This window comes from Borostomias antarcticus (assembly GCF_949987555.1).
Source record: "Borostomias antarcticus genome assembly, chromosome: 23".
NCBI lineage: Eukaryota > Metazoa > Chordata > Actinopteri > Stomiiformes > Stomiidae > Borostomias > Borostomias antarcticus.
This window is the reverse complement of record NC_140256.1, coordinates 6119639-6137371: the sequence shown is the minus strand read 5'-3', so window position 1 is coordinate 6137371 and position 17733 is coordinate 6119639. Positions and strand designations below refer to the sequence as shown.

At 46.4% G+C, this 17733-nt stretch overlaps 1 protein-coding gene across 3 annotated transcripts in view; it reads left to right on the top strand.

The window, feature by feature from the left end:
• The first annotated feature begins 3985 nt into the window (after positions 1–3985).
• fbrsl1 (fibrosin-like 1) overlaps positions 3986–17733 on the top strand; it is a 238412-nt gene continuing 224664 nt past the window's right edge. For all 3 annotated transcript variants that reach the window (XM_084456785.1, XM_084456786.1, XM_084456784.1), the window contains exon 1: positions 3986–5016. In XM_084456785.1, the coding sequence (XP_084312911.1) occupies positions 4723–5016 (294 nt within the window). In that variant the 5' untranslated portion in view covers positions 3986–4722. The remainder of the gene's footprint in view (positions 5017–17733) is intronic.

Genomic DNA, 17733 nt, shown 5'->3' with positions numbered 1-17733 from the left:
GTGAGTGCCATTGTGTAAATACCCCCCTCGCTAATGTGCCCTTGCTTGCCATTGTTTGAAGGTTGAGGAATGTGCCACTTGTGAACAATGACGAGCTGCTTCACCACATTGTTCACGCTTGGGTGCACAGGAAAAGTAAATGGAAGGAAAATATAGCTTTTTTTCCTCTCTCTCTCTCTCTCTCTCTCTCAATCAATCACACATGCACACACGCACACACACACACTCTCTCTCACTCTCTCTCTCTCTCTCTCTATTTGAGGGTCTGCTACAGCTGCTCTGGTTCCATGTCTCAGGTGTTAATTGCAATGTGACTACTAGTGAGAACACTTATCCGGTTTTCTCACAAAGTGATAAGAGGAAAGAGAGAAAGTTGTGTATTTAGACACGGGCTTCTAAGCAGTTACAGTAACATAATAGTCACTGTAGCACTGTGGTACTGTAAATGTCACAGCAATCTCAGGGAAGACAAGGCGTGTCTGTAGTAGTATTTAAATATAGACTTGACATTCCCACTAAAGGTTTCCATCGACCTTGATCGTTTATTTACAGCAGACAATAGAGATCATGTACAGTGTGTTATAAGTGCTCTGTGACACGTCAGTGTTGTAGCGCTAAGACAGTACAGTGTCTAGTCTGTGTTGTGAGCAGCCTTCATGGTATTAAACAAGATCATTCAGGTGCCCAAAATAATGATAACCTCCGTTTATCCCTTTCTGAGAGAGATCGAAGCGGTGCGCTGGAAAAATATTGATCGCCTCAGATATCTTTATGAAAAGCTTTGCTGACATAACATCTCTTGATGCGATTTGAAGAGAGGGGGAGTGTTTTTACGCAAGACAGTCAGGTGAACCAGACAGTCAAGATCAATAAAACCCATTATGCTATTTCCCCCAAAATGTTGAGCAATGCCTTTGAACAATGAGAGGTTTCTAAACTGAAAGATACTTGAGGTGATAAGAAAACGAGGAAATAGAGAGAGCAAGTTAATCTAACAGTTTGTTTCATATTTCCTACTGGTGCACTTTTTATGATGACATTTATGATGACATTTATCCACAGCAATCTCTTAACTCAATTTCTTTCACTAAAATAGCAGGTCAGATTAGTAGTTTCACCCTGAATGATGCCTGTAATAAAAACCCAATTGACTTTTCAAGGACTGGCAATAAATTCCACCCGTTTCTTTTCTCACATTCAGTACAAGATCTTATAGGCCAATCTTTCTGTTTGATTAAACTTTGTTCCCCTGTGGTATGAAATATCCAAAGGCTCTGAGATTTACACCCACTTTATTGAACTATTGACAGTTGTTGTTTTCACTATCAGATGTGGAGAGAGAGGTGGGAGAACGTACAATCTCTTGGTTCTCTAACCTGTTGTTTAATTAAAATCCTGAATATGTTAAAAACGTATGGATTGCATGAAAATCAATACTGTACTAACCTGTAAATGGGAAGAGGGAGAGAGAGAGAGAAAGATATTTGAGTGAGGGTTTGCGGGTGGATGTACTGTACATTTAGCAGGTTAATATTTCATGGGATAATATACATACCACAGATGGTGCTATGGCTGTCCACAGTCTCCAGAGAGGCCTTGTTGCCTCAAGCCCCCCAGGCAGTTCCATGTAGCCGGCTTGTAAATTGTCAACAAACTAGTGAATTGCTCTATGATACAGTATGTCACATAGCCAACCACAGCCCCTTTTGGCATAAACTATATAGGCTTGTGCTTGTCCTCAGTGTAATTCCGAGTACCAGATCGAGATGTCGTGGTTATTATACCAATCACTCAATATTCAAATTGATCTGCAGTTGCTTTCATTGCTATTGGGATGGATGAAACAATCAAGTTGCTTTCCCCAAAAATAAAGTTAATTAGAAAATGCTTAATTCCCAAACAAAGTTCAGAATACTGCCACAGACTTCTGCTTTTCTTTTCTTTTCATAAGGAATCCCTAAACCCATACTGTAGTTTATCTTTTTCTCATCAACACATAAATATTATATAGTCTTATGGAGGTGTGGTGCTTTAAAACGGTGTGCTACTGTATATCAGAGAAGCTGATTATGGGAGATATTGTGTCTGGTATATTCACCAGAGCTCAACTCAGCAGAGCTCACTTTCCTTGCCAAGTCTGAGCATCTACTGAAAGACAACGCACTGGTTTTAAATGTCTCGTTCTTTAATCCTCATCAAGGGGTTAAGGGAATACAACACTACCGTCTGCTTTCTTCGTAAAAGCAGAGCAGCCTCCTTATTTGCTTACACTGTAGACTGAGAATTTCAAAGAGGATACTGTTTGAAGAACGGTGATCTGAGAGCTCAGAGTCTGGGTGTGGATTAAGCTACTGGTGAGGGAAAGGTAATCTCTTTCCCCTGTTCCACACATACCTGTTTCTCTCTGATATCCTTACTGAATGAGCTCATCCCAAGCGCTTGAACCGTAAATATTTTATAAGGTGATAGAGTAAGTAAGTAAGAAGAATACAACATGGTGTAAAATTCTCAGACATCAAAATTATAGAGATTTTGCGCATTTTGTTAATGTTTACAAATTCATTGCTACCGTGTGAGGCCTACAGATATTTTGTCATTCTCCACCCTGTAATTGCTGCCTGTTGTCTCACCTCAATGAATTGAAAATTCAGAAGATATTCAGTTGAATGTAAGAGGGCTGGTCTACTTGAAACATTGCTGCCATTGCTTGGACAGCTTGTCTGGCTTTATGAAGCTTTTTTCCAATAATGATTCATCTCTCAATAATGAGAATCTCTATTTCTACCATTTGCTCTTAAAAGGCAAGCTGTAGATCTACTGTATCTTTTGGCTGTTTTGATTGGTATGTTTAACTGCATATCAAATGTTAACAAATACTGTTGAATATATGTGTAACCTATACATTTTGGCATGCCCAGAGCGGGATTAGAAGCCAGGTCTCCTGCTTGGGAAGCAGATGTGCTGACAGTTGAACCAATAGGGACGTCCCTCTTGGAGGGACTGTCAGCGCTCTTTTTAGGAGGGAGTTTCACCACCTACTCCACGTTTCACTTGGTTACACTCACCCCTCCAAGCTCACTCCACACCACTGGGCATCCGGGTCACAGCACCAATGTAACCCATCTGTTTTGGCATTCCCACAGCGGGATTAGAACCCGTCTCCCGCTTGGGAGGCGGATGCGCTGACAGTTGCGCCAGTAGGGACGTTCCTCATGGAGGGACTGTCAGTTCTCCTTTGAGGAGCGAGTTTCACCAGCTACTCCACATTCGCTCCACGTTATAAATGGCAGCAATCACATGAGTGCCACACAGTCATACTTTATACACCAAGCTAATGTAGTTTAGAACTTTTCAAGGCAGTGAAGCAATACTTCTTGAAAAAACTGAATCCAACATTCCAAAGCAAATATACAGTAGGCTACATAGAAAACAACATAAAGACAATAATAACACAATATTTGAACTGAAGTATCAGACTCAAGACTTTCAAATTGATATAGCCTAGCAATCTGCAGTTGTAAGAAACCATAAGGGTACTGTGATAATGATATAATGGCTGTAACAGCAATTGTTGGCATTTTGGGGTGGCTGATTTATATAGGGTAATTATAGCTGTCAAACCGACACTGTCTGATTTACATGAGAACACGGATCCACATTATACACGTTGACTTATGCGAAGTGACAACACTTCCAGAAATGCCTTAAAGTAAATGCAGTGAGAAATGTTGAAGTATGTACCAGCTCACTTCCTTTGGTAGCCTAATTTAGCCTACAGAGGTGGCGGAAGTACGTCAGTTATCTGTGTTTTCTGAAGCTTTTACTGTACTAATTTCGGTTGAAGGGACTAGAAGGGACATGAGATTTTAATCACTCCTGTCGCTTTAAGGACACTTATCAAAGCTTTGCATTATGCGATTAGGAAAAAATACGATGAGCCACGAGCAACTGAGCAACCAAGGACGGGTTTCAGGGGTGGATTTATAAAACTTGACTGTTCAGGATATACGGCCGAGATCCTTTTCTTGACGGGTTTGATCATACAGTTGATGGTTCGTTGTGTCCTGAGGTAGCCGAGCGGAGGATCGTTTTGAAAATATTGCGCATAGTAGAGAGACTTGAGATCCCTGCCCTCGTTGCCTTTATCGCGCAGAGGTTTACAGTGGAACTTAACATGGTCGAAACTTACTGATAGGATAAACCACATAGGTATTTTTGAGGCTATCATACTCGATAGGCATCTATTGTCAATAAGAATTTTTGACGGATATTGTCCAGGCTGCTTTTTTGACAGTGGATCATGGATTGGGTGGTGGAAAACAACGGGCAAGCGACATGATTTCTCTGCGCTGTCTGCGGTATGCAGCTAGCCTATAACATTGTTTGTCCAATACAACAAAGTTGCAAAGGAAGTGGAATGCATAAATTGTAACTATTTTTCCGTTTTGCACCTGCCTATATGAAGAACGCGTCGATGTAGGACAGTAAAGCGACAAATACGAGGATTTGCATCGTTTCGCCTGCATGGAATATTTGAACATTTGTTTGTTGTAGGCTATTCGGGAGGTTTACACTCAAGGTCATTTCGCTTGTCTTGTTGTATATTGATGGGCTATTTATATCGCTTCTTATCATAGTACGTAGTCTATTATTTGGGTTGGCGACACAGAACCGCTTTCGTTAGGTGAGCTCGAGTGATTTTTACAGTGCAACATTTCTAAAATGGATGGAAAATTGAAGCCGAGTCGTAGATCCCGTTCCAAACGTGAGAGGATACGAAGACGGGAGGCTGTGGGCAGGGATGCCCGCAGTCCGAACCCGTCGTCTTGTTCAGATAGAGAGCAAAGTCCTGGAAGGGATACCGCCTCCCAGAACGTGAAAAAGCCTCCTCACTCGACACCCGCTGCCAGAGCCTCTCGACCCCCCCGTCGAAAGAGACGAGAATCCAGTTCTCAAGAAGAGGATATCATTGATGGATTTGCCATTACTAGTTTCATCAGCTTGGACTGTCTGGAGGTAAGAGCTGTCCTATTATTTATTCTGGACACGTATCTATTGGCATATGACATAAGTTTGTGGCTTGACTGGTTAGTCATTCATGCTGTCACATACACTGCTGCTTTCCCTACAATGATGTGTGTGTTATGAATCTTTGGTGTGAGTTCTCACACAGTGCAGTAGATCCTTTAGATAGCTTCTTCTCTGGTTACAACAATAGCCTTACATCTGATCTGATGATGTCATGATTTATGAACGATAATCTGATTGAATGAAACATGGATGTAGGCTTTTGAATGTGGGCTACATTAACAGTAAGGGGCAATGCCCTTATTGTTTGTCTCTCTCTTGTGTTCCGCTCATACCTATGTAATAACATAACTTCAGAGGAAGGCTATTCTGACATGATGATGTTTGAAGTTTTTGACATGATGACCTTAAGGTCATTCTTGTGTACAAACGGAGACACAACTTGAAGCATGCCAATGAGTCGACACCTGCTTCACTCAGCCCAGCATGGTCATCACATGGATGTCAGCGGTCAGATGTGCATATCGCTGGTTGTCCATAGAGTCTAGACAGGAGCCTTAAATGCATGGGAGACTGCTCATTAGCTAAAATGTACTACCAACTGTTAGGGTAGATGAGTTGTCACTCACCTCTACTCTAGTGGATATCAATGGTCAATGGTTTGTTCACATGTAGCCTGTCTTCAATTAGTCACTTTCCATATGGTAATGACTTGTGTGTGCGTGTGTTGGGGGGGGGGGGAGGGGTCGTCAGTGTCACATTACCATTCCATAACATCTAGGCTCTCATACCGCTCATACTGTAGCAGCTGAGTGACAGCAGATTGTCTCAACGAGGATTTGTCTATGTTGTAAATAATTTGAAGAGTCCACCTGTCGCTCAATTGAGTGTAGTCAAAAATGAAGCGGTGCTCTTGGGGGTTTGGGAAATGAAGAACTGCAAAAAATTTCGAAGGTCCCAGGCACTCGAAAGCAAAGAGGAGGAAGAGTGTAGATTAAAAAGCCTTTATTAAATCATGGCTATGGACAGAATAAAAACTCTGATGTTGGCATTTTTATTCTGTCCATAGCCATGATTTAATAAAGGCTTTTTAATCTACACTCTTCCTCCTCTTTGCTTTTGAGTGCCTGGGACCTTCGACATTTTTTGCAGTTGTCTATGTTGTGTTTTATTGAATATCTTGTGTGCTTGTATGTGTATTTGTCACTGACTGTGTGTGTGTAAATATGTATTTGCGGTTGTAATTTCTGAGCTGTGTGTGTGTTCGTGTGTGAGAGAGAGGGAGAGAGTGTATGTGTGCTCTGTCTGAACTGATATTTGTGATCATGCTTCTACCTGTGTGTGGTTGTCAGTCTTGACTGGTGCTGACTGTGAAACACTTGTGGGTAGTCAGTCAAGTGCTTCCCAGTGGGATCGCACCAGCATGGTGGTGGATCTGCTGTCACCAGTTCACAATGGGGGTCTCCTCCTTTAGCCACCGTGGCATGTGAATGACGACAGGCTTTAACCTCCTCCTCCACGCAGCTCGCCATGCATAATACCACATTCATACATGGAACAGCAGAACATGGTCTGATTTGTAGGCGGATCATACGGTATGTGGATACATCATTCATGTGCTAAGCCTGCTGGTTTTTGCCAGAGGACCCCATCACCTAGCTTGGCTGTGGTGTTAATTTCACTTATCAATTAATGGCAACTGACACGTTAGCCATTAAATAACAGTGACCTATTACATCATGCTCTGTTAACACACACGCACGCACGCACACACACACACACACACACACACACACACACACATATACACACACACCCAGTGCAGTGGAGGGTGTGATCCTGACCTCACATTAATGTGACTAATGGTAAACCTGGGGACCAGCATATGTCAGGTGACACAGTTACAGATCTCATTAGCACCGTGTCACCAGTGTACAGCATTTACAGTAGGCCACCACAATACACCGCCATCCATCTCACATTCTGTCAGGGTTCACTCAACTCGAACCTGGTGGTCGATGCACCAAAGTGTACTTTGTTCACATTGCTATTAATTGCTGTGGCTGGGCGACCATGTTGCCTCAAATCCACTCTCACATGAACCATGTTAGAGTAAACGACCAGCTCTGGTTTGAGAGTATCACACTGTCTCCCTAAGGGCTTAAGCTGTATGCACAGTACTCTCCTGCTCCTGTAACCTATTTGATTACAGCGTAAACCAAAGCATGGCATCATCAAGCGCAATCGATTATTGTTTATTTGTTTTGAGTCTTCGTTTGGGCAGGAAAGCAGCTTACCTGTGTAAATCAAGCACACAAATAAAGGCAGCATGTTGTCGTACAGAATAGAAACTCTGGTGAGGCACTCTCACAGCCCATTAAGACAATTATACCATACAGCCTAATCCCCTTTTACAAAGTCCCAACGGCTGAGGAAGCATTGAATTGATAAGAAAATGTTGGAGTTAGGCTACCCCCCTTCCATGAGATGTGTGATTTGCCCCACTCTTTGTGCGTCTGCGTGTGTACAGTATGTGTGTGTGTGTGTGTGTGTGGGTGTGTGTGTGTGTGTGACATATGAGTGGCAAATCCCCTCACTAATCCACCAGAGTTGATCCATATGTTCATCAGCTTAGGCATGAGTTTTCAGATTTGTTCCTTTTTTGGAGAGGCAGATATAAACCCATCACCATTTAATCAAGATTCATCTGTGATGGGTTTAAAAAAACAAACATCTGATTATCACCACATTAACACAGATGGTTTTGTTTCTGTTTACAAAGTGTTTGTTGCACTGTTGTATATCTGCTCGTTAATAATCTGCCCCGGCGACATGTCAACCCAATAATCAACCCAACAATCATCATATCAAGCAAGACATGATGACAGCTAGATCCACACATACCAGCTGTGTGCTAACAGTGCAGTGTTTCTGTCTGTCTCCTCTGTAGACACCAGAGAGGCTTCTAACACATTTACAGTAGAGGTGCTGCAATTCTCTTCTGTGTTTTCTCTCTCTTGCGGTGACACTGTGCATCTTATGCTGCCAGTGACAAACAACTCCCTGTTTAATTAACAAGGCAGCCCTCTGTGGGGCTCGGTGGCTGACATGTCCCATGAAGAAAGACGTCCTAGAACGCTGACGGGGATTCCCCGACTCCCATCTCTCCCTGACTGTCACGCTGGGCCACATTGGGGCGGTTCGTCTTCTCAGGATAGGTTCATACACTCGCGTACGCGTTTGTCTCTATATTGGACAGATTTAGCGGTGCCACAGCATGCGTGTGCTTCGCGTGCGTGTGCGTATGTGCGCTCTGCCTGTGCGTGGAAGTGGCGATGGGCGGCCATGACACAGGGCACACGCATGGCCTCGCATGGCGCCTGTCGCAGAGCTGACAGGCACCACTATGGCTGATTTGACAGTAGATGTTATTGTGCAGTATACATGTCTCTGGTTTGTTTCTACTTCCTGTCTGGTGTGTGGTGTGGTGAGTGACAGGATATCATTATCAAACGATTGAGATGTTGTCTCCAGGCCATGGCAGGGTTAGAAACTGACTGGTTAAAGCTGCCTGGTAATTTCTCTCTCCCATTCATCAGTTTTCCTGTCTAGGCCAATGCCTCGATTTTCCCATGCACCCATAGGCTTACACTAACTAATTAGCGGCGTTATAAACCAACTGAAGCAATCTCACGTCAAACGTCATTGGATACAAGATCAGTTGAAGGAGTAATTTGGCGATAATTAATCTCTATTCGCCTATAAGTAAAACTGTTTTCCACCCCGTAGTTTGGTTCACAGAATATGGCGTTCGACTACAGAAACTGCTAAATTAACTAGCAATGAGGCCTGTGAAAGATTTACAGTAATAATAATGAAATGTAAGTAGAGAGAGAGAGCTTTTAGTGCCTCATTAAGTAATGTATGTTTTGTTTTTGGAGCTGACGGAGAGAGCACAGGCTCTGACAAGCTGGCCTGCTCCTCCCCTCATACAAGCAATATCTCTCAAGTGAATCTCCTGTGTTTGTATGAATATACTTTATGAGTCATATACTTTATGAGTCATTTTTCCAGCCCCATTGGGCTCATCGGGTCTGCTGGCAAGGTTTTGCAGAGTAGTACATTAAACCCCCCATCTCCCCCACTCCGCTCTCCCAATCCTATCACAACATTTAAACTGATGCTCACAGTCAGCATAAAGTGGTGAGCCGGGCGGTTTGACATTTTATTTACCATCAGAGAATTCCGTGCGTTGGAGATGACTGAGTCGTCACCATGCAGTGACGTGCTACAGTGCTCAAGTCTGCTGCTGAAGAGGCCTTCCTTGTCTATATTATACACGCCTGTGAAGGCATGATCTATGGTCCCTTGGTCTCCATAGGATTAGACAGATAGCGTACGATTGTGCTGTATGTCTGTGTGATTTGCAAGGACATCCTGAAAGTGTATCATCTCCTTCTAATCGGACAAAAGCACATTTTAAAGATTACAGATCATTGCCGAATATTGTCAGGCTATGGGGGAGTCGATGTGGATTTTATTTTCCGAGCTGTCTCGTAGAGAGTCTCAGAGTTTTCTTTATAAATGACTCGCGCCATGAAAGCAATTAGGGTAACAGTTGTCGACATGCTCCTCGCTACAAATGCTAGCTACCAACATGGACTCCGAGGGGAATAGTCTTTCTGGTTCAAGTGAGACTAACAATAATCGCTGAGAGCCCGGTTCCCTGTCTGAAATAAGATATCAAGAAGTCTGCTGCTACCTCCTCTCTCTCTCCTCAATCACAATGTCTCTTTCTTTCTTTCTTTCTTTCTTTCTTTCTTTCTTTCTTTCTTTCTTTCTTTCTTTCTTTCTTTCTTTCTTTCTTTCTTTCTTTCTTTCTTTCTTTCTTTCTCTCTCTCTCTCTCTCTCTCTCTCTCTCTCTCTCTCACATACACAATGTCTCTCTCCTCCTCACTCACCCTCTCTCTCTCTCTCTCTCTCTCTCTCTCTCTCACACTCTCTCTTTCTCTCTCTCACACTCTCTCACTCTCCCCCCTCCCTCACCCTCTCTTTGTCCCTTGTTAAATGTGGAATTCAGAAGTCAATGACGTGTCTCAGGCAGAGATCGTATCTGCAGCTCTCGTTAGTGAGATGTGCTTGTCTGTCAAACATTAGCCTGTTTGTGTGTTTGCACGTGTGTATGTGTGTGCGTGTTTGTGTATGTGGGAAGGCAAATAAGGTCTTAAGGTCGTCGCTTCAGTTTACTGTGCGACGGCTCTGGCAGCCGGCTCGTAAGCTGTGGCCAAGATCCTAGATATAGGAGGCCTTGTTATGCAATGTGGAATCTCTCTCATTTAAGCTTCCATTTTTACCCCTGTTCATTGTTAAGTGTTCTTTTTTGGCCAGTCAGCAAGCTGCTGAAGCCTAGCTTAGCTTATTCTGAGCTGCTGCACCGGCTCATGTTAAAGTGAGGTGATTTATCCCCTTCCATTTCTTCACATTTTAACATAGCAGCACGTGTAAAGTTTCTTGCTCTTTTAGTGCCTTAGTCAAGCAGGAGTTTCTGGATTTGGTCTCATCCAGCTGCCTGTGGTGGTGTCCTGGTGAGGCTCCAGTCTCATGGTCAGAGTTGAATAGCTTTTCCTCAGTAGCGTGACGATTGTCAAATGGGAATCCAACAAGATGTGAGCAACGGACCGGACTTTTCAAACTCGCCAGGCAGGAACAGTAAGAAAGCCTCCTAACACACATGACTCAGGCTGATAGCACTGCCGACTTTAAGCCCTTAAAGTGCAGCTCCCTCAGTTCTCTCCCTCTCTCCCTTCTCCTCTCTCTTTTTGTCACTCTCTTGTTCTTGTCCAGCTCCTGTTTATGTGGCAGGCAGGCAGGCGTGTCCACCCCCCCCCCCCAGTTTGAGAGTTGTGTACTCATAGATCAAAGACAAAAAATGGATCTTTGCTTACCCCCGGGAAACCGCCCACACAGCTGATTTCAGAGGCCACTTTGTGAAATCTGCTAAAACGAGGTACAGTAACACACGTCCAACCAGCGCTGGCGAGAGCCTAGCTTTACTCAAGGTGTGGAAAGAGATCCAAATGACACACAGACACTGGAACAACAAACACAGCACAAGGCCAGGCCAGTCACCAAGTTCACTGAGGAGGAATGGTGAGAGAGAACACAAGCATCCCTCTCTCTCTCTCTCTCTCCCTCTCTCTCTCTCTCTCCCTCTCTCTCTCTCTCTCTCTCTCTCTCTCTCTCTCTCTCCTTCCCTCTCTCCCTCCCTTCCTCCCTAGACCCTGTTTGCTTCTGTAATTATTTTAGCCTGAGCCTGATAGCTAGCAGTACCGAATTCATGGCTGCACTTTATTTTCACGGTCTGTTAGCATAGCATTCATACCCAACTTAAGTTTGTGTCTAACTTAATAATGATTAAGGTCAGGTTTTCCGCTGCCGTGTCCCAGAAAGCCACATCACCTGCAGCTGTCTCTATTCAGGAGTCAAGTGTGTGTGAAGAAACTCCCCAACAGGGATTCAAATGAGGTTCAAACACCCCGCAGACATTTTGCTATCAAGCGCTAATGAGCTACTTTGTGGAATACCGTCTTCCTTTGCACAACCAGCCCCCCACACGCTCGCCGTCAGTTGATCTAATCCTAAAACCAGAGAGAGCGTGAACCCTGAGAGGGAAGGAAGAGAAAGAGAGAGAGAAAGAGAGAGAGAAAGAGAACCAGCTCCGGTGTTGCCCATGTAACCGTGGCCTGCTTTCCAGCTTCCTGCTTTATTACCTCCTGGCAGCAGGCAAACCCGGTGCTCACTACATAAATCCCCTATTTTCATTATCTGCTCCAGGTGTTGATGAAACAATTCCCCTGCTGCATGATCATATTCCCCCGCCTCGCCCCCCCCACACACACACACACACTCCCCCCCCCACCCCCTCTGGCTTGCCAAGACGCTAAGAGGGAGGGGAAACAGAGGGAGAAAGAATGAGAGATGGCGGGGGGAGGGAGAGAGAGAGAAAGGGAGCTCCGGTCCGTCCATCTGAATGACTCTCCCCGGCGTTTTCAATTTGCACAATAATACGAGGGGGAGGGTGGGGGGGTCTGGAGAGGCGCGACGCCGCAGACTGACAGGCTGCTCTCGGCAAGGCGTGTGTGGGATAGGGGTGTGTGTATGTGTGTGTGTGTGTGTGAATGGTACGTGTGTGTGCGCACGCGCGGTGGGCTCGTTCCAGCCGGGTGACGCCACACCCGTAGCCTACCAGTGCCACCCAGAGCAGGGGGCCGCCGGCGTGCCCGTACATGCGCGCGCGGGGGGGGGGGGGGGGCGGCGGTGACAGCGAGCGACAGAGCGGCCGGGCCGCAAATAGAATTCTCCGGGAACACGTCCGCCCGTCAGCGGCGAGCGACGCCGAAGCGAGAAGCGGGCTGCCGCCCGCGCAGGCAGCTGAGCCCCGCCGAGGGTCGGGTGGCAAAGCGCCCGCGTCCCCAGCTGACGGCTGTCAACACATTAGCCGCCGGAGCGTGTTTATTCGCAGACATTTAGAAAAGCACTGTTCGACTTTGCGAACGCCATTAGCGGTATGCACTCCGGGAGCTGGGAGAGAATGATTTAGTTAAGCGTGTTACGCCTGCTGACTTATCACCCGTCACACCTCCACTTGTCTGCATGCGGGGGTACGGTACGCCCCGAGCTCCTGCTTGAGTGTGCGGTTCCTTTCTTTTATTCCGTACATGTCACCCGTTGCCGGCACCTCTCCGAGGCTGCGGCGTGCGTTTGTTCCTTCTCTAAACCCTGTTCTGTTCACGCACGCGGTCATTCAGGATCACTTATCGAACCTCGGGTGGGTTCTCGGTAGCCGTCCGTCATTGGCCGGTCAGCCGCAGTCCTGTGAAGTCCGCTGATCTATAAAGTATAAGGCTAGGTCACAGTGCTCCGGTGACTTGTTTAAACCTGGAAGACGGCAGGTGGGAACGCCGGTGCCAGGAGCCGATCTCCACGCAGCGCCGCTCCTATCTCCCATCCAACAGGCGCGGCGAGAATCCGCCCAGCGCTATCTGAATCGGTCCAAATTGTTTATTGGTTTTGCAACCGGATCCATGTCAGGAATTCACTGCAGACAAAGAGTAAAGTGAGCTTATGTTGTGTTCACGGGCCCCGGAGGCCAAACACGAGGCATTGTTCGAGTGCAGAAAGCACAATGGCTGCACTGTTCAGAAACGCTGCTGCTGCTGCTGCTGCAGCCCGTACACTCAGAGGAGGAGGAGGAGGAGGAGGAAGGGGCAGAGCGAGACAGGACGCGGCCTAATGTGTTGTCATAAAACAGAACAGTCATTGTGTTGTTGTTTCCTTAACCTGGGGAAGGTGGCGTTCCCATAGCGACGGCTTCACTTTCTGCGAGGGTCCCGGGGTCTGAGAGCTGTTTGGGTTTCTTGGGTCTGGCCTCTGTTACCATAATTACATGACATGAATGGGCTGCGAGCCGTGGCTCAGAACAGCTCCTTATCACTAAGAGCACATTCCAGCGTGATTGCTGGGGAGGGGTTAACGCTGCTGCTGGAGCTTCCTCTAACTGCTACTGTGTGCCAATCCACACGCCTAGCCATGCTAAAAAACCCTCACTCGCAAGAGTCGCCAAAACACTGCTTATTCGCACATGAAACGCCCAGGACAGAATCCACTACTGCGCAACACCCGCTCCACCTGAAGCTAGTTTGATATTCTAGAACTTGGTGTGTGGCTGTGTAGCGTGTGGCTGTGGCAGTGAGCTATTCATCATCCGTGATTCCAACCCTTCCTTCCCTTGTGAGACTGGAGAGAGATTTTGTTTTTTTGTTGCACGCCTCTATCTTATAAAAACATCTTGTTCTACTGAGAGCTGGGTTCGCTCCGTTACATATGGATCTGATCACTGCCAAGTTCAAAGAGACAGATACAGTACATTCTGTTTTCTTACAGTTCGGCTCGTTTTATAAACAAGGGGGCTGCGAGAACAATGGCCTCGGGAAGAGAGGGCTAAAATCTCAAATCTAGCATGTTTGCTCTGGTCTTCATGCATGCTTGTAGTGTATATTTTTTTTTTTTTAAACATATTTTTTAGGGCTTTTCAGCTTTAATGGGATAGGACAGTTGAGAGAGAGACAGGAAACGTGGGAGAGAGAGAGGGGAGGACATGCGGCACAGGACCTGAGCCGGGAATCGAACACGGGTCCGCCGCGCAAAGGACTAGCCTTCATATGGGGTGCGCCTTACCCAGTGAGCTACCGGGGCGCCCCCTTGTAGTGTATATTGACGAAACTGCAGCCTCCTTTATTCCTGTCTTTGGTTTTCTGTTTACGTACGTATGTGGAGGGTTTGAGAGACAGGCTGTCCAAGTTAATCAGCGTACGTTGCCTAGCTAAAAACAGTGTTCTTGACTGCACACACACACACACACAGACACACACGCGCACACACAGACACGTGCGAGGTGCACGCTTTGCTGGTGCGCTTGGAGAACAGGAGACTAGTTCGCCGCATGGCTCTAAACCGCAGAGGCCCGTGTATTACCACCACGCTGTATGCCTAAAGTCATTTCTTCAAGCTAGATCATTAGCTGCCTTATCACCCCTATTCCTTTGATATGCTCAATGAGACGGGCGCTTTGATAAAGAGGCGCACGCTTCGCCGCATACTGATTGTATAACAAGGATACTAATCTGATGAATAATGATGAGCGATACAACCACCCCCGTACTGTACCTGTGACCTGCCCACATGTCCTGCTGGTTGACGGTGCTCCTCGGGGACATTGTCGGTCTGCACAAAATAGACGCGGCGGTTCGCTGGAGGTGCTTACACAGCTGTTAACAACAGTACTACCAATCAAGCAATCGGCAAAGCGATTTCAAGTCAAGGAGGTGTGTGTAGGGGAAGGACAGGTAAGGTAAGGAAGGTCTGTAATATCTTTCTCACACTGTATTCCAAGCGCGAAAATGACCGATTACACGGCCATTTTGGGCACAGCGCAAACAACGCAGCTCCGTATTTCTAGGTCGAACACGCAGCCCGGGGCGATTCCAGGTTAGTTTTTGCTAGGCGCAAACAAAGGAAAATGGATGCTTTTTTCGGCGGATACACATTAGTGTAGTCCAGGCCTCGGAGCCTGCCGAGCCGTGCTGGCCCTGGGCTTTTTTTTTTTCTTTTTTCCCCTCACATTCTCCAGCTACGGTGGAAGGATACGTATGTGGAAGGATACGTACGTGACCAGGCCTATTCAGCACAGCTCCACCCGCCTCGGCCTGGCACCGGCGCTATATTGGCGCGGCGCAACGCTACCTGCTGTAGCTTGTGCTCGGCTGCACGTCAGCGTTTTCTCCCCACCCGCTCGTACACTATCTCACCGAGAGCGGCTGTTGGGCCCTGGCAGTAAGCAGACCGTGACCTCAGGCGTCACATGCCCCCCCCCCTCCGCTGATGGGCCCGTCTCCATTAGGTCACCCTCAGTTCCGCCGAAAGGCTGCCGGAGGATGACCTTGCCCCCCCTCCCCCCGAACGGCCGAATGTCACGGTCTTGTTTGTCTCGTCTAATTGGTAAGCACGGCGACGCCGAACAACGTCCACGCTCCGGAATTCATCCTTGTCCCGGCGCAGTTATGAATAACAGAGATAAAGAGGGGGGAGGGGACGAGGGGCGAGGCGGAAAGAGTCAAAGAAGCGTGCATGTGTGCGCACGTGGGCTCAGCTGGCCTTTTGTGAAATGCAGATAGGCTAGTCTATAGCCAAGGGCAAGCGGGGGTGGGGGGGGCAAACAGATGATGCTGGGGGGGAGACGCTTGTATCTGTGGAGCCTCTCGGCTGTTTGTCGAACCCTCTCTGCCTGACTTGTCCGCAGCGCCTGGATCCCACTGTCTCATTATGACGGTGACTCCCGGCCTGGGAACAGAGAGGAGGTCAGCAGAGCATTGCTCATCGCTCATAAGGTGGCTGCTGGGACTTGTAGTCAGCTGCTTGGCAAAGCGGCTTTCATATGGTTAATATTCAAGAGGCCCTGCGTTTATTGTTTATTATTTATTTAGGATCCCCATTAGTTATTACCTCAGTAGCAACCACTCGTCCACACAAAAATAAAGATAATACCTTCAAACATCACATTCCACAATATCAATAAAACAAAATGAAATAAAAACAAGTGACAATAAGTAGTGCTCACATTCAAAATGTCATCTTAACAGTAAATGGTTAAAGCACACAATACTAGACACGTGCAGTGAATAATTAGCTGAGTTAGCACCACATATATACTGTAATCACATACAGAATATCATAGTTAGCAGGATTACGTAAAAACTACCAGACCAATTTTCATGAGACTCAGTGGAAGGGTTAGCATGGTCCAACTTAAAACCCATTACGTTTTGGAGCGGATACAAAGCACGGGGCGGGTCCACGAATGAAAAGAAAGAGAGAATGAAGCCAGCTCCCTGTGTGGAGACAAGGGGTTTGGACTGGGGTGTGCGGGGGCAGAGCCCGCAGGCTGCGGCCCGAGGCAGGCGCCACAGAGCCCCCCAAACATTCACCGCCTATTCGCCGCATATTCACCTCCAGACATTTTTTTGACTTAGGCTCAGGAGCGAAAAATTCCCCCCATTCATTGTCAATGGAGGGAATTGAAACGACCATATATTGACACGGGAAGGTCACAGAGACACAGGGGTTTGGACTGGCATAAAGCTCTCAACCTCACAAATGCAGCAATGCCAAACATGCCCCGCTCGCACGCACCTGCACACACACAGACACACAAAATGCATTCAATGGGCTCTCCAAGCAACCATTTCGAATTTCTTTTTAAACCCGATCTTATTGGTAATCGACGTTAAATACAGTGGTAGTGTGTTCCTTTTTGAAATAGGCTAGCTAAATTCCAGTTTTTTTTAAGCATTGGTTTTGGGTAAAGATAACGTGAAGCGCCTCATCAAGTCATGTCTGGTATCATAATCATGTCTATCATTTGTGCTACTGTATATAATCTAAGATATTCAGTTCAGTTCAGTTCGAATCTAAGTATTTAGGTTTTCTTAAGGTACACGTCTCTTGCATACAGGACCAGGCTGTATGCCGGTCTCTCTTCCGCCCTCATCCATGACAGCCCGGCAGGCATCCCTTCCACACCCGCCCCTCACTGAGCAGTGAAGAGCAGGACGGACGACTGTTTTGAGCGATCTGGATCTTATTAAGATCTTCTTTTAAAGCACCAGGCCAGATTGCTGGACAGTAATCGAGGTAGGATAAGACTAAAGATTGGGCTGCTTGTTAAATTGTTATCTCTGTTAAAAAGCAAAAGATAAGTGCACCCTCTGATGATGGAAATGTCTACTCGTGTGTGAGTTAGCCATGGAAATGTTCCCTCAAGCGCGACACCAAACAATTTGGCCATCACTGCTCATTAGCTACTCCTTGCAAAGATATGTTCAGCTCTTGGTCTGTCCTTAGAGCGTACTATCAGACTCTTGGTTTTTGAGATGTTCATCCTGTTTTCAGATACACCTTCAGACAGCAACATAACACAGTTTGCTTGCAGTAAGTGGTTTCTGTCTATAGTTCATTTTTTGAAGCATAATCTGTAGGCTATCAATAGTAAGTGCGAGGTCAACCCATAATAAATCTTAGCATGTCATGTTGCAGTGTATTTTAGTGTGTTTTTCCACTGGGTAAAGAATGGACTGTCACTGTGCCCAC